We start from the raw sequence: 27,031 nt of genomic DNA, 5'->3' as shown, positions 1-27,031 counted from the left end.
ATACCTACTTAAAAGCATGCCCCTGAAGCCTGCACCTGTGTGAGGTACATGTCAATTTCCTTTATTGTAGAATGGTATGGTTTATCTGGGGAGCTGGGATCAACAAGAACTTAAATGGGCAAGTTGCAGAGAAGCAGGCATTGGTGTGTTCTCAGGGAATGCTTTTGTTCTTTTTAGTAAGATCCCATAGTGGATAGATGTGCAGAAATCCAGTTTAGGCTCTGTGATCTGTTACACTTTCTTGAGATGAATGTTCTGTTTCATGGAAAAGGAACCATAAACCAGTGTGTTTAAATCAGCAGAATGACTGATACAAGGAGAGAGAGATTGGTTGGATTCAGAAAACACAGATGATCCTGTACTTATAATTTCATAAGAGTTGCCAATGATGCTCAATTATTGAATGGCCTTGAAACAAGAGGCCTCAGTAAAAAATTTTAAAGGTAAAGTTGGACTTAATATATGTGATAAAAATGCTTTTAGGCTATTTTCCTGCCAAGAATTTCACTGAAAGATTCAGCTCCTTCCAGAACGTTTTAAAAAAAGAAATAATGAAAGGAAATTTTCATATTGCTATAAAGTTGAGAATTGTGTTTGAAGAAGAACCTTGGGATGCTCTCTCTGGGTGTTTAGTTCGTCTGGTGGGGTGTGGTCAGGGCACCTCCAGAACCCCTCCCTGTTGTTGAGTGAGTGGGAGGTTGATGCCTGAGGGAGAGGACGAGATCGCTAGTAGGTACAAGTCTCCAATAGCACAGAAATTTCTGTTGGGCTAATAGATTCAACCTGTTTCTCCACCAATACTTACTGTTTTTTGTGTTTTAAATTAGACTTTTAAAATAAAAATCAGTTTGCTTGTGGCCTATGTAGTAAGTATCAAATCCAAAGGTATGGAGGGAGTTGACAGGAAGTAACTCAAGTCTCACATTATATAGACTTTTCCTTGAAAACTGGGTGATAAAGATCAATATATTTGCATTCACTTGATGTTCATAAAAATAGACTCATCTAATGTCAACTCATCTGGTCTCTTCCACTCCCATGTTTTCTGTGTCTAGTCTGCATTCACTAAATTATATGAATTAGCACTTTTATATACTTTTCCTGCATAATGTTTTACCTTTTTTTCTGAATAATAATAGTATGCACAATACATAATTAAAATAAACATATGGTTTCCAATAAAACAAATTAAATTTTCTATGTGATAAAGATGAGAAGCAGAATTAGTACCAAAATTTTGATAATGGCAAAGCATCTGTTAAACTAATGGTAGGACTTTTTTTTTTTCCTATCTATGGTGGGAAGCTTCTGAAGAGTCTTGTGAAGTATGTACTAGCATCCAGTTATAACAAAGAACTAACATCAATAAGCAAGTTTGCTTTGTGTTATAAAAATATCAAAAGAGTAATAATTTCAAGGTTTCTTTTCCTTAGAATCTTGCTACCTACCCTTATTCCAAAATATAAAATAATTTTCTCATCAAAATATATCATTGATGATAGCCACGACCCGTTGTTTTGCATCTAAAATTGATTTGACTTGAAAGTTAATATTCACTAAGAAAAATTTGTACAAATTCTATCTACATTTCTTTCACACTCTGGAAAACAATTTCAAAACCAAAGTTTGTGAATGCTGTATACCTTTCTTTTCAAGGTAAAGATAATCATTGAACCCATAATAGAGTATACCCTGGGGGTGCTTCTTGATTTAGTAAAACACAATTCTTAGGATAAAATGTTGAACTTATGATGTTCAGGGACAGTAAACATCTTTGACTTCAGCAACATGAGAATTTTGAAAATCAGACTGTTTCCTCAACTGAAAACTTGTGGATGAAACAGATATAACCGTTCCAAACTTAGGGTGAGGTTCTTAGATAAAAGTACACCAACCAGTGAAGGTGGTGACAGAGCAAAGAGGCCACAGAGAGAGGAAACTGGGTGGTAACTCACTGCAGTTCACACTTGAACTCAGACTGCCAGTGGCTGAGGTCAGCATGAGTGTCTCGGTCAGCAGCGACTGGGCGCCAGTGCTGCCGAGGGCCCAAGTACAAATTCAGAAAAGGGTGGAGTCTGAGAGAGCTTCTCGGATATTTGCTTGTACGTTTCACAGATTTCTTCACAAAAGAAAAGTGGGAACTGCTTCCAATATCCAAAAAACATTTATAAATATCACCAAGCTACAGATTCAGTAAAGGATTAGCAAGAAGATCACTTTAACACTCAGTTAACTTGTGTGTGCACACGCATGTATCTGTGGGTTTGAAATACATAATAGAAATATTTGCCACATACTCCTACACTGCTCAAAAGTGATGTATTTCAAATAAACTGAGCAGGTCTTTCCTTGCTACTCCAGTTAGTCACTACTGGTCTGGGGATGGTGAAAGTTTAGAGGGGAATCTAACACTCTTCACTTATCACCTGCAAGAAGAGTTAGAGATAGAGGTATCCCACCCAATAAACCAAGTTGAAGAGCAGGAATGATGTAGGGAAAAAGACCCGTGAATATGAGTCCAGTTCCAAGATGTCTATGTGAATATGTCCTTTTCTCCAAGATCCTGATTTGCATTCTTCATAGCAGCAGAAGAAACTCTGACAGTCTTTGCCATCCAAACACTCGTAGACACAGGTATCTTCTAATTCCTGCCAGTACACGGAATTGTTTAGAGCAACTGTTACAGGTGGTGGTGGCCTCATGTCAAGGAGAGAATAGTTCTGCATACAAGAGCAACACAAAAATCATCATGAAATGCATCAAAGACAGCACGAGATTAATCAAGCAATAAACATAGATTATGCTTGTCCACAAATAATGATGACAATGCTATGCCCCATGCCTGCTCCCCCATCCCTGCTATGCAGAGTTCAATCTTTGCAAATCTAATGGAAAAACGAAAAAACTAGAGTTCAGTTTTCGAAACTTGTGTTTCTCAGATATCTGATAAGGGAGATTCAGTATTTTTTCAAATGTGTATTAGACATTTCAAGACTCTGTTCTTACTTCTCTGCTGATTTGGAGTATATATGCACACACATTATATACAATTCTTCAGATGTTAAACAATACTTATATCAACTTGTGGAGAAATAAATTTCTTTCTAATTAGCAGAAAGTAAAAACAGCTATGGTGTATAGGAATGATAAGAGAGAATCTTCTTGGTCCATGTAATTCAGGTTAAAAAATGAACTTTCAGTGTGTGAACACCAGACAGTGCTTGTCATCTCTTGACAGTCAAAAATTGTATACAATTGGAATGTTTTGTTTTCTACTTCACAAGCTCTCTTCCTGATGTGGAGAAGTCAATAATATATCATATATATCATATAATAATTATAATATATATTATATATTTAATATTTAACATATATATACTATATTATATATTATATGATATGATATATTGTATATTATAATATGTAGTTATATATTACATAATATATTATATGCAATATTATATTATATTATATATAATTATATAATATACTATGTAATATATAATTATATAAAATTATTATTAATTATACTATATATTTATTATATATTATATGTACAAAACCAAAACCCATAATTACAGGGAATATGGTACTTTTTCCCTTCTACTTCCGGATATTACATTAATTGGTTATTTTTCTAGCTGTGTGAAGTCAAGTCAGAGAGAAGCAAGTAGAAGTGTAGAGCATTCAGTGTCACTACTGGTTCCCTTTGGGGCATCCTTTTAATTGGGAAATGTCTGTGTGAGCAGTAATCTAAATCAAGATGCTCTGGGCCAATAGCCAGTCAGGGGCCATGGTGCAGCTGTCTACTTTCTTCTACAATTCTAGACAATGGGAAGAAATAAAAACCTTGGTGTCCCTCCAGTTCTAGTGTAGGTACATGTTCTCCAGGTTAATGGTTCTTAAACCTGAGTCGGTATAAATTTCACCTGGAAATTTGCTGAGAAAAGCAAATTCCTCACTCAACTCTGGTGCATTTGAGGAATTTGTTTCTTTTTGATAATTTCCAATTAGAAAAATCTGGTTTTATTAAATAATTATACACATGTTTTGACAGTGTTCAGCCAGATTTTCATCCTTTTATTTCTTCAACCTTTTTTACCTGTGTAGTGTCATACAAAGATGTCCAGCCATTACAAAGAGGCAGGACCAACACGAGGAGCTGACTCAAAATTGGCATCAGAAGTCTCTGCAGGGATGGAGACAGCTCACTAGAGATTCAAAGGATGCCCAACGAGGTAACAGGTTAAAAAGCATACATTTTCTGGGGACAAGGGAGAACTATATACCTCACTTCTTCATTTAGAGAACTAAAATCCATGAAACAAATAAAAAGAGATCTCTAGTTAAATCTTTATAGCTCACTGTTGTAAAATGACATATTACAATATTGAAATAAAACTTATAATGTTAAGAACTGTAAATAGCCATGTTAAAATGTTTAAGTACTTCTTTAAATGCAGTCCTCCCATTTATCAAGATAATTTCAACTATGCTCCAAGAGAGATTTTAATTAATGAATCTCCAGGGTCATCTTCAGCCCAGCTAGTCCCTGCCTGACTCACTCCTGTTTTGCTTCTTTGTATAATGCAGTTCCTTGACTTCCTCAGAACCACTGCACTTCCTGGGCAACAAATACTACCACATACTCAGAGTGGACTAGCCTTGCATTTTATGGGTTAGGTAACTGAGGCACAGAACTGTTTCGACAACTTGCCCCAAAGCAACATATGACCTTCAGGGGGCCAGCTCCTGCCCTGGTTACTGAGAGGCTGTTCATCTCTGCTTTTCCTTTTTGGGGAGAGTGACCCCTTAACTAACCCAACAGTAGATATTTCAGAATAGAACTGAAGACATTATCATCCAACAGTTGAAAAACCCAAGTTGTTTTTTTTTTTTTTTTTTGTCTTCTGAACTCCTGTTGAAGACTCTCTGATTATGTCTTGCTAGCTGGCCTGGAACCCTTTCTGTGAATTGTTTCTGTATGTACTTTCTTTAGGGTCATTACATTTTCCAGCTTAAAAATTCCTTCCAGTTTTGTGGCTACTTTTTTCCTCTATGTTAAAACATTCTTTATTACTTTTGACTGTATCATTTCTATACCAAAGATGTCAATATTTCTTCCTCCACTCTTAGCCCCCTGGCTGTGTGTGATAATGTATTTTCTGGGCCTCATACTATTTGTTCTGACTTGTCTCTGTTATTTAGCATCCCCTACTTCCACCCCTTCCCATTACCTTTCAGTCTGTTGCTATTTGGCAGCATTTGCTGGCAAAATCTATGTCCACCGGGGCTTCCCACAGCTAGAAAAATGGCTTCACCTCTGTCAGAACTATAATGATACATACTAGCAGAGTATAGATAACTATACAATTTCCTGATGAACTTGACTGAAATGAACTGAACATAAGATGCTGATTAGCAGCTAGAAAACCACCTACTGTGTACGGGTGGGCATAAAACATTCAGTGCTGTTTGTGACTTCTTATATACAAAGGAATAAAAATAATTAAAGTAAAATTGTCATGTGGTAAAAGGGGTAGCTCACAATCAGTGATTAAAGACATGTTTCTCAGTTTTTCAATAGAGTCTTACATTAAGCTGTATACTAAAAATTCAGGTAACACTAATAATTAAATACAACAACTTTTTAAACTGTGAAGGTTCGGTCAATACTTATAGGACTTTACTTTTCCACATCTCAGTGTCTTTGTTAGTAGAGTGGGTTTTGTGAGGAGAGAATGAGTTGATAAATGAAAGTATGTAGAATATGTTGTCAAACAGAGTTAGCACTCAAAAGAAAGTCAGGGAGAGCTATGTCATTCTGAAAATAGGAAAGGACTTCCAAGCAGGACCCAAGAGGCAGATACCACAAAAGGAAATGTTGATAGATTTGACAACAGGAGATTGAAGACACTGCATGTGGAAAAAAGCACAAGAAATTGCAGTGACAGCATTACTAATGAAATCTGGAATAAAAACTGCATAAAAAACCAGATTAATATCCCTAATATATCCTATATGTGATTATATAAATTTTACATTGTATAGAATACAATAAATATAACTGGCAGATTGCTACCTTAAAAAACTTAAAGGATAAAAATGTTATGAAAATTGTACAAAAAATTTTATAAAAACTAATGGACAGAAAAAGTAATTCACAGGAATATGTGAAAATAAAAAATAAACAAGTAAAAAATGCATTAAACTTTATCAATAATCAAAGCAATGCCAGTAGGAATAGTTTGTAGGAGTTGTTTGTATATTCAACTATCCAAATAAATGCAGGGAGAGTGACCCACATTGAGCAGTGAGTGACTCACACTGCTAACAAAACTGCTGGAATGCGATTTGGAAAAAAACATGCAATTCTTTGGCCCAGGCATTCTCCTTCTAGGAATTAATACTAAGAAAATAGTCACAAGTATGTACAAAACTGTAGTGATAAAAATATGTTTAAAAGTGAAAAGTTGTGGATTAGCCCAGTGTCCAGCTGAGATCATCTGTGCGTGCATCAGTCATGAACGTATGATGCAATCATCAAAATGATCCTACAAATTAATATTTTGACCAAAAAGTGTATTCAGAACATAATTTTGAGTTACAGAAATATGTATGCTATACACTAATCCCTGAGTAGAAGTGATTTTTTTTCCTTTATTTTCCAAATTTTCTAAGTTGAACATTCCTTTGTAAATACATTTTTTTAGGGAGTACATGCATTACTCTTTGGTCTTCAATAGATGCATCTGTAAACAATAATATTTTTCAATTGTAGTTTACACAGAGTTCTCAGAAGTATTTACATTTGCAATGCTATACGTACAGAGGGGGCTTGTAGGCTTATCCTTTCGTGAATCCATCTTGAGGAATCTGCATGTAGTAACTACAAGGAAAGCAGAAAAAACAATTGAAAATTGCCATGGAATTTGTATTACAGAACACTCTGATAAAGAATAATCTTTAAGGTGTGATTACATCAGTTCATGCCACTGGTAGGTGAAGCTGAAGACTGCTTGACAGTCACATTCATATCTTCTGAATACCTATCTTGTTTTTTAAAAGTCTTATTAAATTAACTATTTGTATCATGTTGTACAAAATCCTTATGAATAACAACCATTTACCTCAAAATATTCTACTACCTTCTGAGAAAATCTTTGCTACTGGAACTCACCGATGTTTTTTTCTTAGTGGTAGTTGGTTTTCTACAACTTGAATAGTAGTTGAGGGTAGCATACTCCATCAGAGCAGCAAAGACAAACAAGAAGCACACAGTCACGAAAAGGTCCATGGCAGTCACATAGGAAACACGGGGCAAGGACTTCCTGGCTATGGTGCTGAGTGTGGTCATGGTCAGCACTGTGGTGATGCCTGCACAGGGGACACATACCAAGTTGTAAAAGAAGCCAAACAGAATCCCTCCATTCCACATGGTGTTTTATTTTTATGTGAATCCTCCTTCTTGACATTGAGTAAATGTCAATACTTTTAACTTTTAAATGTAATGTATATATAATATTACAAGCAACATTTCCATAAGATGTTTTATTATAGTCTTCACAATAACATTAAAATATATGAATTAAGTTGATATCATTCCATTTATTCAGTAATTTTTGTATTGTTTGACATTTTGTCTTTTAAATATATTTTCAATGAAAGTGAGGTTTGCAGTCCCCTATACTTTGTCTGTTCCTCATCTCACACTTATCTTCTGCCCAGGTAAACCATTTCCTGTCTTACTTCTCTTTTGGTGTGCAATTTGTAACCTCACTTTTTTTGAAGACTCAGCAGAAACACCACTTTTTCTGAGGCAAATCACTTTATAGGACTCCAGGCAGAGCTGATAATACACACATCTTAACTGTTCCTATACATCTATGTGCCTCATTTTTTGCATTATCACAGAGAATTGCATATGTCTTTGTGGTCTGTCTCCCTGAATAGAATGTGAGATCTTTAAAAGCAAAACTGTATCTTGCTCATCCTTCCTTGCCCATTACATAGCACCATGTCTAACATTCTAATCATTTCAATAAAGGCTTTTTATGAGTGCATGAATTCATTGGTTAATTAGTTAACTAATCACAGTATTAATCTGACTTTATTTCATATATGTTGGCCAAGACTAAAGATTTAATCAAAGACTGTGGAGCAAATTTAAGAGATATGTATGTGATAGAAAGATCAGGTATACATGACAGATGAATGCACATTAGTTCCCATCTTTGCAGTAAGCATCACAGCTCCTGTTTAGTGCCTCTGTGGTCTGTCAATCAGCAAGAAACTGTAGAACAAGTCAGATAGAGCAGCATGAGCAGCTTGAGGTGTACTGGATATTGAACTAGAAGTCAAAACCTTCAGCCTTGCTCTGGGCCTTCTCAACATTTGGTCAGATAAAGCCGCTTACCCTCTTTGAATCGGTTTCTTTAATCAGTACAGTGAAAACAGAATGTCAGGCTGGCCTTACTGCAGGTGGAAAAGTTGTGATACTTTTTGTAAAAAAAGTATTGTAAATTTGAAAAGTGTACACTGATGGTGGGTAAATTTTTATGAAAAATATAGATTTTGTAATAAATGTTCAATTTAACATTTTCAAAAATGTGGTGATCATGTTATGTCTAAAGAATTTGTAGGTAGGGCTTCCCTGGTGGCTCAGATGGTGAAGTGTCTGCCCGCAACGAGGGAGACCTGGGTTTGATCTCTGGGTTGGGAAGATCTCCTGGAGAAGGAAATGGCAGCCTACTCCAGTATTCTTGACTGGAAAATCCCACGAACAGAGGATACTGGTAGTCTACAGTCCACGGGGTCGCAGAGAGTCGGATATTACTGAGCGACTTCACTTTCACTTTCATTTTCAAGAAAGTTGCCTGTTTTTACTATATTTCTTCAAAAATTTTAAAAGTTGATTCTTTTTCTCTTTTCATTTTGGAGTACCAGTTGAAGTTGTGTTATACATCTCTATATTGTCCCACAGGTCACCGAGGCTCTGTTAATTCTTTTAAATCATTTTTTAATTCATCTCTTCTTCTAATTAGATAAATTTTATGTGATGGTCAATTGTACATGATGTCTCTGCTCCCCGGCATCTTCAGTCTGCTCTTACGCTCATTTAGTGATCATTTTCGAATTGACTATTATACATTTTATTCTAGAACTTCATTTTTAAGAAATGTATTTGTTGATATTATCCATCTGGTCATTCACTAACATTGTATTTTCTATTTAATCCTTGAACCCTGTTATAATAGCTGCTTTAAAGGCCATATCTGCTGATTCAACATCAGAGTTACATTTTAATGTTGACTTTTTTTCTTGATCATGAATCACAATTATCTGCTTCTTAGAAAGTCTAGTTATTTTTTACTGTATATACAATATTGTAGATGATACATGATGGACTATGTCATTTTTTAAAAAGAATGTTGAATTCTTCCTTATAATAAATAGTTGATTTATTGGTGGTTTTGCTTGATCTTGTCATGGCATGACAAGTATTCCTTTATTAAGCAGAGCCCTTCAGGTGTCTCAATTAAATATACTAGTGTTGAGATTTCTCCATTCTCCTGGTCAGCAAATCTATTACCTGCAAGCATGGTATATTTCTAGTATCTCTGTTCTCTTAATGCCATGATGGCTACTCTTTGATAGGACTTGCATAGTTTCAAGTTGTGCAGACGTATTACTCTGTTTTGAAGTTGATTTTTAAAGTCATACTATGACATCTGAATTTGTCATTGTGAGGTCATAACCTCAAGAATAGTAGCTAAATTTATGTTATGCATTTGTCAGCTGATTTATCATGTATTTTCTATAAAAATGCAAAACCAGTATTGGGCAGAGAGTCATTTCAGTTCAATTCACTCAGTAGTGTCCAACTCTTTACAGCCTCATGGACTGCAGCACGCCAGGCTTCCCTGTCCATCACCAATTTCCAGAGCTTTCTCAAACTCATGCCCATTGAGTTGGTGATGCCATCCATCCATCTCATCCTCTGTTGTCCGCTTCTCCTCCTGCTTTCAATCTTTCCCAGCATCAGGGTACTTTCCAATGAGTCAGCTCTTTGCATCAGGTGGCCAAAGTAGGAGCTTCAGCTTCAGCATCAGTCCTTCCAATGAATATCCAGGGCTGATTTCCTTTAGGATTGACTGGTTTGATCTCCTTGTAGTCCAAGGGCTCTCAAGAGTCTTCTCCAACACCACAGTTCAAACGCATAAATTTCTTGGAGCTCAACTTTCTTTATGGTCCAACTCTCACATCCATACATGACTTCTGGAAAAACCACAGCTTTGACTAGACAGATCTTTGTTGGCAAAGTAATGTTTCTGCTTTTTAATATGATATCTCAGTTGGTCATAGGTTTTCTTCCAAGTAGCAAGTGTCTTTTAATTTCATGGCTGCAGTTACCATCTGTAGTGATTTTGGAGTCCAAGAAAAGAAAGTCTGTCACTGTTTCCATTACTTCCCCATCTATTTGTAATGAAGTGATGGGACCCAATGCCATGATCTTCTTTTTCTGAATGCTGCATTTTAAGCCAGCTTTTTCACTCCTCTTTCACTTTCATCAAGAGACTCTTTAGTTCCTCTTTGCTTTCTGCCATAAGGGTGGTGTTATCTGCATATCTGAGGCTATTGATGTTTCTCCTGGCAATCTAGATTCCAGCGTGTGCTTCATCCAGCCTGGCATTTCACATGATGTACTCTGCATAGAAGTTAAATAAGCAGGGTGACAATATACAGCCTTGACATACTCTTTCCCCAATTTGCAATCAGTCCTTTGTTCCATGTCCGGTTCAAACTGTTTCTTCTTGACCTGCATACAGATTTCTCAGGAGGCAGGTAAAGTGGTCTGGTATTCCCATCTCTTTAAGAATTTTCTACAGGACAGAGGATATTAAAGGCTAATTTACCTTGTTTAAAAAGTACTGTGCTGTTAAACAAATAAGAACTAAAAAACCAACAGAAGTGGTGCAATGTAATATACAAGATTTTGCAGTTTTTTTATAATGAGGTAGCTTGATTTCCAAAAGAAATTGTGAGAGCGCTGGTGGAAAGAACTATATATCATACATTACTAACAAATCAAAATATAGAAAGTTAGGTAAAATTTCTACCATAAAGAAAAATTGATAAAAAAACATGCACTACAAATCTAAAACCACTGAAATTTAATGTTTTATTAAGAGAACTTTGGGTACCAGAGAAAAATTTATGAAAAGATTTTGAGCTTTAATGTGCAAATTATAGCCGAAAAGAATAATCATTTTCTTGTTTGCTGGTAAATTTGTTCTAGACAAGCAGTATTTCTTTTATTGAAAGATTGTTTTACTGATTTGGTCATCAATCCTCAAAGGTTCTATTTCCGTACACTGTTCTATTTCCATTCACTGACCTAATGAGACTTTTGAGTGTGGCAGGTTTCAGAACATGACTACATTTTTAATGACATCATCTGTAGAGCACAGTACAGAATGATGCAATTGATTTATTTTGAATACCTAACCTCAACTTAAGTGGTACACATGGAATTCTATTGTGAGGAAGAAAAATCTAACTTGTTTATTTAAAAATAAATAAAATAATCAAGTAGCCCTCAAATTAGATCAGTTACATTTGAACTGAGTCTTTTTCATTGAAAGTATTTTTATGAATATAGTTCTATATTAAAATTACACAAAATGGTAGGAGACTTTTTTGAAACTCACCTAATGCTGTTCTTGCTGGTGTAGCATCTTTTTTGATCCAGAATGATACCCAGGATAAAACCACAGTCAGTATACAAGGAATATATGTTTGAATAGTGAAGTATCCCATTCTTCTACTCAATTCAAAATATATAGTCATGACAACATAATCACCTGTAATGAAGTATTGCCAGAATTAACACAACTTTCTTGTGTTAAAATAATTCAAGGAAATAATTTTTAACTTATTTTGTTAAATGAATGACTTGATAAAAGTATTCAAGTGCAGCATTTATCAAATTGGGGAAAGAGTCAAAATTCTGGTGCTTTGAAACTTAATTTTTATTATATCCATGGCTGTGTGAAGTATTTTACTGTAAAAGACAGAAAAAGATACATATTATTTGATATGTGTGATAGACATGCACATTTATTCTATGCCATTATTCTACACCACTTATTCAGGCCATTACTCAGTAGCTATTATCACTTCTGTCTAGTTGTATGTTACATGTTTAAGACCAAGGATGACAGAAAACTCACCCCTCAAGTAGCTTCATTCTCAGTTTGCTCTTTCCATAGTAATAGACCTATACATAAACTTTCATATCTAAACTTCTCTAACAAATTTATATTTCCATTTTTGCAGTACGGATTCAAGCTTATCAACCACTTACTATAATATTTTACTTAATATTTTTATATTTATCTTATCCTTTCATGATTACTCAGAAAACAAACAGAAGAAATCATTTTATGGACACTACTTCCTCTTTACTAAAGCAAAGCCACACATAAAAGAGTTGGGATTAATAGAGATGTTACTGGAAATTTCATAAGATTCCATGAGGGACTGGGAGAGTGTGCATGCCTAATACATTGTTTATTTTATTCCAAAGTTGCCTCTATCCATGTCTTTTCTAGGTGATCTTCTGCAGAATTGTGTCTCTCTCCTTCCTCCCAATTGACCTCCGTCCTTCAACCTGCTGGATTCAACCTTCTGGCACCTGAAGTTCACGATGACCAGAAATGAGCTGTTATCTCTATCACACCAATACCTTCTCTTAGTTTAGGTCCTCCTTTCATTTATCCAAGGTGGGAACCTAGACAACCATTTCTGATTCATTTCCCCTTTTCAACTTCTATATATCCCCCAATTCCTCTTCCTACCTAGCCCATATACTATTTACCAAAGCCTCTGGCTTGTCTCATAACAACCCTCAGTACTCTGGATCATTCTCTGTTCTGTCACCAAAAGAATCTTTCCAGAACACAGCATCTTGCTACTCCTGTACAACCGTCAAAACTTGATAATGGAGAGAGTAAGATGGTGGAGGAGTAGGTGGACATGGGGTGCATCTCTCTCCACGGATACATCAGGAGTACACCTTCAGACACAGAAGTGCTTGCAGAACACCAGCTGAGAGTGGGCAGGAACACCTGACCAGTGGAAAACAATATATAGAACCAGATAAAACTCAGAAGAATGAAGGAAGTGGGGAGAAAAAGAGAAGAGTTAGTAGGACTGGACCTGCCCCTGGCAGGTAGGGGAACTGAAGCAGGGGTTTGATCTCCACACTGGGGCAACTGTTTGGGACAGAGGAGAAATAGTTGAGGCTGAGTGTGAAGCAGCTGATCTGTGACGGTCTAAATGGAATGAGAGTCACGCAGACAATCCTTGCCACAGCCATACATACCCCAGCCAGGGACGTGGGTCCCTTAGAAGGCACAGCAGCTGGGAGCTGGAGTGTAGGGATTGTGGGGGAATCCAGGGGGAGGTCTGCTGTTGATGGTGGGGAGACGGCCCGAGGGGACACGCGGGAGGAGACTGTGGTGGGAAATGCCTGTGGAGGAAAACCAGGCCGCCTTGGAGGCAAGGTGATACTGCTGAGTCTGTAGGGTGGGGCCATCCCTTTAGCTTCTCTCTCCCACAGGCCAGCACCGGCAGCTGAACAACAGAGAGGCTGACCCTCCAAGCACCAGACAGTGCTGAGCAAGAGAAGGACCCAAGTCAGGGGTGCCCTCTAAAGGCCTGAATGGGTGGGGCAATGGAGAAGGACTAGCTGGAGATCACCACCTTCCAGAGGTTAGAAAAAGACTCTGACAGGGCCATAGCTCCTGTAGTTGAGGCAGCCTGTGTCCCTGCACACTTGGCGCCGCTGTGCCACCCTCATGCTCAGTCCTCACTGGGACAGAGCTGCCACAGACTAGAAAAAGCCCTAATAACACCATGTCTCCTGTGACAATAGACATCAGTGCTCCCGCGTAGCCGGCCTTGCCAGGGTCCCTGTGATCCAAGCGACCGTGCCACCTCCATGCATGATCCCTACTGGGATGGAACTGCCAGAAGCTAGAAAGAGTCCTGCATCCATGCAAACGGGGTCACTTTGGTCGCGTCCAACTCTTTAAGACCCTGTGGACTGTGGTCTGCAGGCTTTTCTGCCCCGGAGATTCTCCTGGCAGGAATACTGGAGTGGGTGGCCATACCCTTCTATAGCACGATATTTCCTGCTGCCAGCTCCCTTGAGTACCTGGTGCTGCCAGGGCCCCTGTGACCTAAGTGCTGTGCCACCTCCACAGCTGGCCCTCATTGGGGCAGAACCAAGTCCTCCAGGGCAGCCTCAGGAGCAAACCCTTCTGGATGACCCACATCCAGAGGTAGAGATAAAGCTACAGTTGAAACCCAGGGGCAGTGTGGCTAGGGAAGAAGACCTCAAACCTTCCCACCCACTGTACAAGCTAGATTAAATCCACACAATCAACTAGGAAGACTCTGTCTATGGAATATGTAAAAGGACAATGAGAGTTCTCACAGAAGAAAATGCACTAGTTCTGACACCTGTGGACATTGAAGGCAAGAATACACAGGAATAGGACCAGATTAGAGTCTGAGCAGACCCCACAGCAGGTCCGGAGACCAGCCCAGTGCTGAAGGGCATCCTAGGGAGGTGAGGTGGACTGTGACTCCCAGTGAGGGAATGGGTGCTGACAGCAGAGACCCAAGAGAAATATTTTTTATATTTTGACTTGTTCTATAGTTGCTTCTGGATGTTTCCCCTGCCCCCTTTTCACTCTGTTGTTGTAGTTGATGGTTTTTACTAGTACTATTAAATCTATTTAAACTTTAGAGAATTTTTTAAAATCACACTTTTTATTTCTGCTATATACTTCTGCCTCTGCATTAGCCTTTTGTAGTTCTGTGGGGTTTCCCCCCCCCCCTTTTTTTTTTACTTTTTCTTCTCTCTTTTTAAAAATTTTAAAAATTTATTGTTATTTTTTTCCACATTTATTCCTTTGTTTGTTTTTCCTACTGTTCTTTCCCCATTGTAGTTAATCTTTACTGTATATAAATCTTTATCTACTTCTGCTTAACTTTGCATTTATATTTTTTGTTTCTTTTTCTCACCATATTTGTCAGTTTATTTTATTTTTGTTGTTTTATTCCCCAGTTGGCACCTTACTTTAGTTCCGTTTTCCAGTTTGCAATTTAGTTAGTTTTATTCTTAATTGGTGGATATAATTTTTTATTTCCTTTGTTTGCAAGGTCATTCTATTATACTTTATTTATCTTTTTTGTACTTTTGGTTTTGCTTATGGGTGTGTATATATATGTGTATACATTCCATTATTTTAGTTATTATTTACCTGATTTTGTAATTGCCATTTATCTGGGATGCACCTTTTGCATCCATTTTAATACCATTTACTGCCATAACAAACCACCTGTGGAATCTCTGTTCCTGGCCAGAACCCAGGCCCTGAGACTTTGGAGTGGGTGTGCTGACTCCAAGTCCTTAGATTACCAGAGAACTCCTAACCCTAGGGAATATCAAATAGTGAGAACACCCACAAAGGCAACCACTTGTGTGCAAGTCCTGGCACCACCCAACTGGCAGTGGCACCCTGTGCAGGATGCCTCATTCAAACAGCAAACAAGATAAAAAGACAAACCCAACCATCAGCAGACAGGGTTACCACCTCACCCAGCCATGCCCATCAGAGGGAACACAAGCACAAGTCACAGCCTACCTGAAACTCACACAAACCACTGGACCAACCTGATGAGGGCAGAAACCAAAAGGAAGAAAGAATTCAACATCAGAGCCTGGGAAAAGGAGGCCTCAAACACGATTAGTTAAAAATAAATAAATATTGAAAAGGTAGAGAAGTAATGTGCAAATGAAGGAACAATCTAGAAACATGTAAGTCCAAATAAATAAAGAGGAAATAGGCAGATTACCTGAAGAAGAAGTCAGAAAAATGATAGTAAAGATGATCCAAAACCTCAAAAAATAAAATGGAGAAAATGCAAGTATCAATTAACAAAGACCTATTAAAATAAAAGAATAAACATACAGAGACAAACAGCACAATTACTGAAATTAAAAATAGTCTTGAAGGAATCACTAGCAGAATACCTGAGGCAGAAGAATGGAAAAGTGAGCTGGATGATAGACTGGTGGAAATAACTGCTGAAGAGCAGAATAAAGTAAAAAGAACAAAAAGAACTGAGGATAGTCTCAGAGACTTCTGGGACAATATTAATTGCACCATCACTCAAATTATAGGGGTTCCAGTAGAAGAAGAGAAAAAGAAAGGGTATGAGAAAATTTTTGAAGAGATTATAGTTGTAAATTTACCCAAATTGGGAAAGGAAATAGTCAATCAAGTCCAAGGAGCATAAAGTATTCCATACAGGATAAACCTAAGGAGAAACACACCAAGACACATACTCATCAAACTAACACAGATAAAACACAAAGAAAGAATACTAAAAGCGGCAAGAGGAAAACAAGAAGTAACATACACGGGAAACCCCATACATTTAACAGCTGATCTGCTGGCAGAAACTCTTCAGGCCAGAAGGGAATGCCAGGTTATATTTAAAGTACTGAATGGAAAAAAATTCTGCAACCAAGATTACTCTACCCGGCAAGGATCTCATTCAAAATTGATGGAGAAATCAAAAGCTTTACAGACAAGCAAAAGTTAAGAGAATTTAGTATCACAAAATCAGCTTTACAACAAATGTTAAAGGGACTTATATAGTCAGGAAATACAAGAGAAGAAAAAGATCTACAAAAATAAACCCCAAACAATTAGGAAAATGGCAATTGTAACATATATATTAATAATTACTTTAAATGTAAATGGATTAAATTCTCCAACAAAAAGACATAGACTGTTTGAATGGATACAAAAACAAAACCCACATGTATACTGTCTATAAGAAACCCACTTCAGACCTAAAGACACATATGCACTGCAAAAGAGAGGATGGAAAAATATATTCCACTCAAATGAAAATCAAAAGAAAGCTGGAGTAGCAATCATATCAGAAAAAATAGATCTTAAAATAAAATATATTACAAAAGATAAGGAAGGACACAACATAATGATCAAGGGATCAATCCAAGAGGAAGATACAGCAATAGATATTGTAAGTATCTATGCACCCAACATAGGAGCTCCTCAATACATAAGACAAACACTAACAGACAAAAAAGGAGAAATTGACAGTAACACAGTAATAGTAGGAGACTTTAACATCCCACTTACACCAATGGTCAGATTATCAAAAAGAAAATTAAAAAGGAAACACAATCTTAAATGACACTTTAGACCAGATGGATCTCATTGATGTCTTCAGGGCATTCCATTCAAATGCAGAAGAATGCACTTTCTTCTCAAGTGCACATGGAACATTCTCCAGGATAGACCACATCTTGGGTCACAAATCAAACCTCAGTAAATTTAATAAAATTGAAATCATATCAAGCATCTTTTCTGACCACAACACTATGAAACTAGATATCAATTACAAGAAAATAACTATAAAAAACACACACATATAGATAAACAAAACCGTTCTAAATAATGAGCAGATTACTGAAGAAATCAAAAGGGAAATAAAAAAAAATTCTAGAAACAAATGACAATGAAAATACAACAATTCAAAAACCCATGGGATGTAGTAAAAGCTGTCCTAAGAGGGAAGTTTATAGCAATACAATCTTACCTAAAGAAATAAGAAAATCATTGAATAGAAAATCTAACTTTACACTGAAACAACTGGAAAAAGAAGAAGAAAAACAACAAAAACTCCAAAGTCAGTAGAAGGAAAGATATCATAAGGATCAGAACAGAAATAAATGAAAAAGAAATGAAGGAAATAATAGTAAAGATTAATAAAACTAAAAGTTGTTTCTTTGAGAAGATAAACAAAATTGACAAACCTTTAGCCAGACTCATCAAGAAAAAAAGAGAGAAGAATCAAATCAACAAAATTAGAAATGAAAAAGGAGTGGTTACAATAGACAGTGCAGAAATACAAAGGATTATAAAAGACTATTATAAGCTACTGCAGGGAAATAAAATGAACAATTTGAAAGAAATGGACAGATTCCTAGAAAAGTTCAATTTTCTAAGACTGAACCAGGAAGAAATAGAAACTATGAACAACCCAATTACAAGCACTGAAATCAAAACTGATCAAAATTCTCCCCCCCAAACAAAAGCCCAGGGCCAGATGGCTCCACAGGTGAATTCTATCAAACATTTAGAGAAAACCTAATGCCTATCCTTCTAAAACTCTTTCAAAAAATTTCAGAGGAAGGAACACTTCCAAACTCATTCTAAGAGGCCACGATCACCCTGATACCAAAACCAGGCAAAGACAACACAACAAATGAAAATTACAGGTCAATGTCACTGATGAACATAGATACAAAAATCCTCAACAAAATTCTAGCAAATGGAATTCAACAAACATTGAAAAGTTTGTACACCATGATCAAATTGGGTTTTTTCCATGGATGCAAAGATTCTTCAATATATGCAAATCAATATGATACACCATATTAACAAATTGAAAGATGAAAACCATATCACAATCTCAATAGATGCAGAAAAGCCTTTGACAAAATTCAGCACATACTTATGATTAAAATTGTTCAAATAAATAAATAAATAAAGGACCTAGAAGGAACCTACCTCAAAATAGTAAAGGCCATATATGATAAACCCACAGTAAACATTATTCTCAATGGTGAAAAACTGAAATTATTCCCTAGCAGGAACAAGACAAGGGTGTCCACTCTCAGCACTATTATTCAACATAGTTTTGGAAGTCCTAACTACAGCAATCAGAGAAGAAAAAGAAATAAAAGGAATCCAGATCAGAAAAGACATAAAGTAGTCACTGCTTGCAGATGACAGGATACTATACATTGAAAACCCTAAAGATACTATCAGAAAATTACTAGAGCTAATCAGTGAATTTAGCAGTCACAGAATACAAAACCAATACACAGAAATTATTTTCATTCCCATATACTAACAATAATAATCAGAAAGAGAAATTAAGGAATCAATCCCATTCACCATTGCAACCAAAAGAATAAAATACCTAGGGATAAACCTACATAAAGAGACAAAAGAATGGTATACAGACACTGTATGGTATATAAGACACTGATGAAAGAAATAAAAGATGACATAAACAGATGGAGAGAATCGGGTGGAGAGGGAGGTGGGATGGGAGACCGGGATGGGGAGTTCATGTAGCTCTATGGCTGATTCATATCAATGTATGACAAAACCCACTGAAAAATAAAAAAATAAATTTAAAAATGGTTAAGGGAAAAAAAAAATAAACAGATGGAGAGATATTTCATGTTCCTGTGTAGGAAGGATCAATATGTGAAAATGACTATACTACCAAATGCAAGCTACAGATTCCATGTGATCCCTATCAAATTACCAATGGTATTTTTCACAGAACTAGAACAAAAAATTTCACAGTTCATATAGAAACACAAAAGACCCTGAATAACCAAAGCAGTCTTGGGGAAGAAGAATGAAGCTGGAGGAATCAAGCTTCCTGACTTCAGATTATACTACAAAGCTACAGTCATCAAGACAGTATGGTGCTGGCACAAAAACGGAAATATAGACCAATGGAACAAGATCAAAATCCCAAAAATAAACCTATGTACCTATGTGTGCCTTATTTTCCACAAAGGAATCAAGAATATACACTGGGGCAAAGATAGCCTCTTCAATATGTGGTGCTTGTAAAACTGGACAGTTACATGCAAAAGAATGAAATTAGAACAGTTCCTAACAACATATATGAGGATAAACTCAGAATAGATTACAGACCTAAATATAAGACCAAAAACTATAAAACTTTAGAGTAAAACATAGGTGGAACATTCTCTGACATAAATCACAGCCAGGTCCTCTATGACCCACCTCCCAGAGAAATGGAAATAAAAATGAAAATAAATAAATGGAACCTAATTAAACTTAAAAGTTTTGCACAATGAAGGAAACTATAAGCAAGGTGGAAAGGCAGCCTTCAGAATGGAAGGACATAATTGCAAATGAAACAACTGACAAAGAATTAATTTCTAAAATATAGAAGCAGCTCATGTAGCTCAATATCAGTAAAATAAACAACTCAATCAATAAGTGAGCCAAAGAACTAAACAGACACTTCTCCAAAGAAGACATACAGATGACTAACAAACATATGAAAAAATGCTCAACATAGTTCATTATTAGAAAAATACAAATCAAAACTACAGTGAGGTATCACCCCATACCAAACAGAATGGCCAATATTGAAAAGCCCACAAACAATAAATGCTGGAGAGGGTGTGGGAAAAGTGAACCCTCTTGGAGTGTTGGTGAGAATGTAAATTGATACAGACACTATGGAAGACAGTACGGAGATTCCTTAAAAAACGAGGAATAAAACCACCATATGACCCAAGAATTCTACTACTAGGCATATACCTGAGGAAATATAAATTGAAAAAGAAACATGCCCTCCAATGTTCATTGCAGTACAATTTACAATAGCTAGAACATGGAGGCCTCCTAGATGTCCATTGGCAGATGAATGGATAAAGAAGCTGTGGTACATATATACAATGAAATATTACTCAGCCTTAAAAAGGGATGCATTTGAGTCAGTCATTCGAGTCTACATTCTAATGAGGTGGATGAATGGATAGCCTATTATACAAAGTGAAGTAAGTCAGAAAGAGAAAGATAAATATCATATATTAACGCATATATTTGGAAACTAGAAAGATTGTACCAATGCATTTATTTGCAGGACAGCATTGGAGAAACAGACATAGAGAACAGACTATGGACATGGGGGCAGGGGGAGGAAGGAGTGGGTGAGATGTATGGAGAGAGTTACATGGAAACTTACATCACCATTTGTAAAATAGGTAGCCAATGGGAATTTGCTATATGACTCAGGGAACTCAAAAAGGGGTTCTGTAACAACCTAGAATGGTGGGATGGGAGGGAGTTTGGAGGGAGGTCTAAGAAGGAGAGGACATATGTATACCTATGACTGATTTATGTTGATATTTGGCAGAAAACAACAAAATTCTGTAAAGCATTTATCCTTTGATTAAAAAATAAATAAAGAAAATTTTAAAAAAGGGAAAGAAAACTTTATTATGGTCTTTCTGGGGCCCAAGGTAAGCTACCCCAAAATATGCCTCAATGGCATAGTGATTATTTTGAGTTAAAGTTACTTAAGAAATGAACAGTGCAAGAGATATACTCTGACCCTCCTATTTGTCTCCAGAAGTAGGAAAACAATCTATCATGTGAAAGGTGTACTCCCCACGTCTAGAGGTAGGATATCCTTATTGCCAGGAGGGCTGTATAAACAAACCTTTTCCCTTCTTTAATTTACTACCCCAAACCAAAGCTCTGTTTAGATTCCTCACTAAATAAGCACTCAAAACCTAAGTTCTTTATCCTATTAATTCCTCACAGATGTAATGTTCTTTTTGGTTTAAAAAGTATAAAAGCTACATTTGGGGGCACTTCTTAGGTCTCACTTCTCTATGAGACCTCCTTGTGTATGAATCAAATTTTGTTTCTTCTTCTCTTGTTAATCTGTCTCATGTCAATTTTATCATTAATATTAGTCCAACCATAACAACTCAAGAGGGGCGGAGGGTGGGGGGAATTTCCCCCTCTCCAACAGTCTGCATCATTCTGAACAAAATGCCCCCTTGTCCCTATATTCCTTGCACTTCCCCAGGTCCTCAGATGTGCCAGGGTCCTTCCCCAATGGTTGCTGCATACCTTATTTTCTGTGTAGGATGTGCTTCCTTTCACCTGCATCCAAATAGTTCACACTCAACTTTGAAGCTCAGCTTAGAAATCATTTAGTCCACCAGAAAGTACTCTCTAATTGTTTCTAACAACTGTGATTAATTTATTTCTATAATTCAAATAAAGTATTAGACTCAAAACCAATAAACTAGTTGAGTTTTAGAATATATGTCTTGTTTATCAATCTTACCTGATAAGCAATCAACTGATACTTGTTTAAAAAAAAAAGAGAGATTTTCATGGTTGCAAACAGTTGGACACAACTGAGCGATTGAACACCACACATGCAGTTTCTCAGATAAGGCCAGGTCCATTCCTAGCTATATTTATCATTAGTTCTAGGGCTGGTGACTGAAAAAGAAATATTTCTTCTATGAAAAAGTCCCCAAGTCCCATTTTTACTTAAAATATTCACAAGCAGACTATATGAAACCCATGTAAAATTATGCCTTTCAAAAAATTAGAATATTTTTTGCAAAATATGGTGTTCTGTTGTAGCAATATTCAGGATGGCCAATAGAAACATCAATTTGGAGGTTATTTCCCAAGAAACATTAAAAATTTTTATCAAATTAGTATTTCAATACAAAGGAAGCAGAATGATTAACCTGAAGCAATAAAAAACACAAACATATTTTTCTAAGTAATGTGAAGGTCAAGTTATATTATTTCCTGGGGAAATATTATTATTTATGTGTGATATTTAAAGGTCCATTAATATTTACATAAAATTTCAATAAAAACTGAGCAGAAAATAGAAAAGCAAAACACAATAAAACACCCTACCAGTTATGAGCACAATCTCAATGGAATATTCCACGAGTTGAATAATTTCTTCAACCACCATTGTAATTTCCTCAGTAAGAAAAACAGAGGGACAACTCCAAAGCAGATTCATTTTAACAAATTCATCTGCTCTGCACCAACCTGAGGTGAACAGGTTCCACATATCCTGTGTTCAGAATACCCCTTTGCCTAACTCATGGGTCTGCCTGAACGTCCCACTGTCAGATGTGAAAGTGAGAAGGGGTTGTCAGGGCCACATTCTGGGGCGTGGTTCTATAACTTAGTTGGTTGTTGGTGAGGTTCTGGGACACAACCTAAAAAGTGGTTCCAGAGAACCCCTGGTTCTCTGTTTCCAGCTTCCATGGAGAACGAATATCTGGAGAAACAGTAGCTGGAGGAATTGTGGGTTCCAGCTTCACTGTCTCTGAAAGGAAGACCAATACAAAGCCAAAGTGCCAGTCATCCCAAATTGGAAGGAAGAGGGCATAGGGCTCCATTTCCAGAAATACCACGTTTCTGTACATAATTTATTTTTCTAGGCTTGTTAAAACATATCTTCATAGAAGGCAAAACCATTTCCTTATCTCTGAAAACATGTGCCTAGAAAGTTTCTCAGGGATTCCCATGTAGCTCAGTGGTAAAGAATTCACCTGCCAATGCAAGAGACGCAGGAGACATGGGTTCAATCCCTACGTTGGAGATTTTCTTCTCCAATCCCTGGAGGAGAAAAATGGCAACCCATTCCAGTATTCTTGCCTGAAGAATCCCATGGACAGAGGAGCATGGTGGGCTAAGTCCATGGGGTTGCAAAGAGTCGGACATGACTGAGCAATTGAACACCACACGTGCAGATTCTCAGATAAGGCCAGGTCCATTCTTAGTTATATTTGTCATTAGTTCTAGGACTGGTGACTGAAAAAGAGGTGTTTCTTCTATGTGCTTCCCCTCTGCAAGTGTACACATACCTGCACACATGCACATTATGAACACACAGACACATACTCAGGAACCTGGCAAGCTCCAAATTGAGTATGAAGTCTCCTCTCCAAGTACATGCTTTTTAGAGACCCCAATTCCTTCTTTGAGGTGTTTTAGCTATTTACTATGATAAATGTGCAGCCTTCCTAATGCAATTCACGAATGAAATTGAAGAGATTTTGTTTTATTGAGATTAGTTCTTTCTAAATCAGACACTTGAGTTTCCAATTAACTCTTATGACAGATAACAGGGTTCAGTGCTTCTAGAATCCTTAGAGGTCATCAGAGTCTGCTGTGAAATGTGCCTGATGCCCATTTCCCAGGGGAAGATGGATGGAAAAAGTTGGAGAGGGAGTGAGAAGTTTCTCTGATTTATCAAGATAGAAAAGTCATCTTAGGTCAGTGGAATTGTAAGAAGAATTTACCTTTTGCTAATTGCTCATTTTTGTGACTTTTTTCCTTAGCCAAGGTAAGGAAAAGCTATACTGAAGACTTTTTGGGAAAGCAGTTGAATTATTACTTTTTAGGACAACAGCATAGAACAGCCTGTTGATACTACTTTTAAAATAAAAATTTGTTAAGCTAGTACTGTGTTCCATGAAATATAAGGATTAACAACATACAGAATGCTCCCTGAAGGTTAAACACTAGCTATATCTTCTATAATTTTGACTGTTCCCAGAGAATACTATTATAAATCATTAGTTACTCAATGTCATGGGTATCCTCATTTCTTTTCTTTTTTTTCATTTATTTTTATTAGTTGGAGGCTAATTACTTTACAATATTGTAGCGGTTTTTGTCACACATTGACATGAATCAGCCATGGATTTACATGTATTCCCCATTCCGATCCCCCCTCCCACCTCCCTCTCCACCCGATTCCTCTGGGTCTTCCCAGTGGACCAGGCCTGAGCACTTGTCTCATGCATCCAGCCTGGGATGGTGATCTGTTTCACTCTAGATAATATACATGTTTCAATGCTGTTCTCTCGAAACGTCCCACCCTCACCTTCTCCCACAGAGTCCAAAAGTCTGTTCTGTACATCTGTGTCTCTTTTTCTGTTTTGCATATAGGGTTATCATTACCATCGTTCTAAATTCCATATATATGTGTTAGTATGCTGTAATGTTCTTTGTCTTTCTGACTTACTTCACTCTGTATAATGGGCTCCAGTTTCATCCATCTCATTAGAACTGATTCAAATGAATTCTTTTTAACAGCTGAGTAATATTCCATGGTGTATATGTACCACAGCTTCCTTATCCTTTTCTCTGCTGATGGGCATCTAGGTTGCTTCCAAGTCCTGGCTATTATAAATAGTGCTGTGATGAACATTGGGGTGCATGTGTCTCTTTCAGATCTGGTTTCTTCAGTGTGTATGCCCAGAAGTGGTATTGCTGGGTCATATAGCAATTCTAATTTCAGTTTTTTAAGAAATCTCCACACTGCTCTCCATAGCGGCTGTACTAGTTTGCATTCCCACCAACAGTGTAAGAGGGTTCCCTTTTCTCCACACCCCTCTCCAGCATTTATTGCTTGTAGACTTGTGGATAACAGCCATCCTGACTGGCGTGTAATGGTACCTCATTGTGGTTTTGATTTGCATTTCTCTGATAATGAGTGATGTTGAGCATCTTTTCATGTTTTTGTTAGTCATCTGTATGTCTTCTTTGGAGTAACGTCTGTTTAGTTCTCTGGCCCATTTTTTGATTGGGTCATTTATTTTTCTGGAATTGAGCTGTAGGAGTTGCTTGTATATTTTTGAGATTAATCCTTTGTCTGTTGCTTCATTTGCTATTATTTTCTCCCAATCTGAGGGCTGTCTTTTCACCTTGCTTATAGTTTCCTTTGTTATGCAAAAGCTTTTAAGTTTCATTAGGTCCCATTTGTTTATTTTTGCTTTTATTTCCAATATTCTGGGAGGTGGGTCATAGAGGATCCTGCTGTGATTTATGTCAGGGAGTGTTTTGTCTATGTTCTCCTCTAGGAGTTTTATAATTTCTAGTCTTACATTTAGATCTTTAATCCATTTTGAGTTTATTTTTGTGTATGGTGTTAGAAAGTGTTCTAGTTTCATTCTTTTACAAGTGGTTGACCAGTATTCCCAGCACCACTTGTTAAAGAGATTGTCTTTTTTCCATTGTATATGGTTGCCTCCTTTGTTGAAGATAAGGTGTCCATAGGTTCGTGGATTTATCTCTGGGCTTTCTATTCTGTTCTATTGATCTATATTTCTGTCCTTGTGCCAGTACCATACTGTCTTGATGACTGTGGCTTTGTAGTAGAGTCTGAAGTCAGGCAGGTTGATTCCTCCAGTTCCATTCTTCTTTCTCAAGATTACTTTGGCTATTTGAGGTTTTTTGTGTTTACATACAAATTATGAAATTATTTGTTCTAGTTCTGTGAAAAATACTGTTGGTAGCTTGATAGGGGTTGCATTGAATCTATAGGTTGCTTTGGGTAGTATAGCCATTTTCACAATGTTGATTCTTCTAATTCATGAACACGGTATATTTCTCCATCTGTTTGTGTCCTCTTTGATTTCTTTCATTAGTGTTTTATAGTTTTCTATGTATAGGTCTTTTGTTTCTTTAGGTAGATATACTCCTAAGTATTTTATTCTTTTTGTTGCAATGGTGAATGGTACTGTTTCCTTAATTTCTCTTTGTTTTCTCATGTTAGTGTATAGGAATGCAAGGGATTTCTGTGTGTTAATCTTATATCCTGCAACTTTACTATATTTGTTGATTAGCTCTAGTAATTTTCTGGTAGAGTTTTTAGGGTTTTCTATGTAGAGGATCATGTCATCTGCAAATAGCGAGAGAGTTTCACTTCTTCTTTTCCTATCCTTTTACTTCTTTTTCTGCTCTGATTGCTGTGCCCAAAACTTCCAAAATTATGTTGAATAGTAGTGGTAAGAGTGGGCATCCTTGTCTTGTTCCTGATTTCAGGGGAAATGCTTTCACTTTTTCATCATTAGGGTAATGCTTGCTGTGGGTTTGTCATATATAGTTGTTTATTATGTTGAGGTATGTTCCTTCTATTCCCGCTTTCTAGAGAGTTTTAATCATAAATAGATGTTGAATTTTGTCAAAGGCTTTTTCTGCATCTATTGAGATAGTCATATGGTTTTTATCTTTCAATTTGTTAATGTGGTGTATTACATTGATTGATTTGCAGATATTAAAGAATCCTTGCATTCCTGGGATAAAGCCCACTTGGTCATGATATATGATTTTTTTAATATGTTGTTGGATTCTGTTTGCTAGAATTTTGTTAAGGATTTTTGCATCTATGTTCATCAGTGATATTGACCTGTAGTTTCCTTTTTTTGTGGCATCTTTGTCTGGTTTTGGAATTAGGGTGATGGTGGCCTCATAGATTGATTTTGGAAGTTTATCTTCTTCTGCAATTTTCT

At 36.7% G+C, this 27,031-nt stretch overlaps 1 protein-coding gene across 2 annotated transcripts in view; it reads right to left on the bottom strand.

Moving 5' to 3' along the window:
• Positions 1 to 2,438: 2,438 nt before the first annotated feature.
• Positions 2,439 to 27,031, bottom strand: part of GABRG3 (gamma-aminobutyric acid type A receptor subunit gamma3) — a 794,189-nt gene continuing 769,596 nt past the window's right edge. Inside the window, exons 8-12 of one of the 2 annotated variants that reach the window (XM_065906450.1) lie at positions 16,412 to 16,431; positions 11,712 to 11,864; positions 7,181 to 7,377; positions 6,830 to 6,889; positions 2,439 to 2,720 (exon numbers count right to left, since the gene is read on the bottom strand). In XM_065906450.1, coding sequence (XP_065762522.1) covers positions 2,439 to 2,720; positions 6,830 to 6,889; positions 7,181 to 7,377; positions 11,712 to 11,864; positions 16,412 to 16,431 — 712 coding nt within the window. The remainder of the gene's footprint in view (positions 2,721 to 6,829; positions 6,890 to 7,180; positions 7,378 to 11,711; positions 11,865 to 16,411; positions 16,432 to 27,031) is intronic. The other variant, XM_065906449.1, reaches the window with a different exon arrangement.

Source organism: Muntiacus reevesi, chromosome 15, assembly GCF_963930625.1.
Source record: "Muntiacus reevesi chromosome 15, mMunRee1.1, whole genome shotgun sequence".
Classification (NCBI taxonomy): domain Eukaryota; kingdom Metazoa; phylum Chordata; class Mammalia; order Artiodactyla; family Cervidae; genus Muntiacus; species Muntiacus reevesi.
The sequence above is the reverse complement of the archived record's forward strand: the minus strand, read 5'-3'. Positions and strand labels throughout refer to the sequence as shown.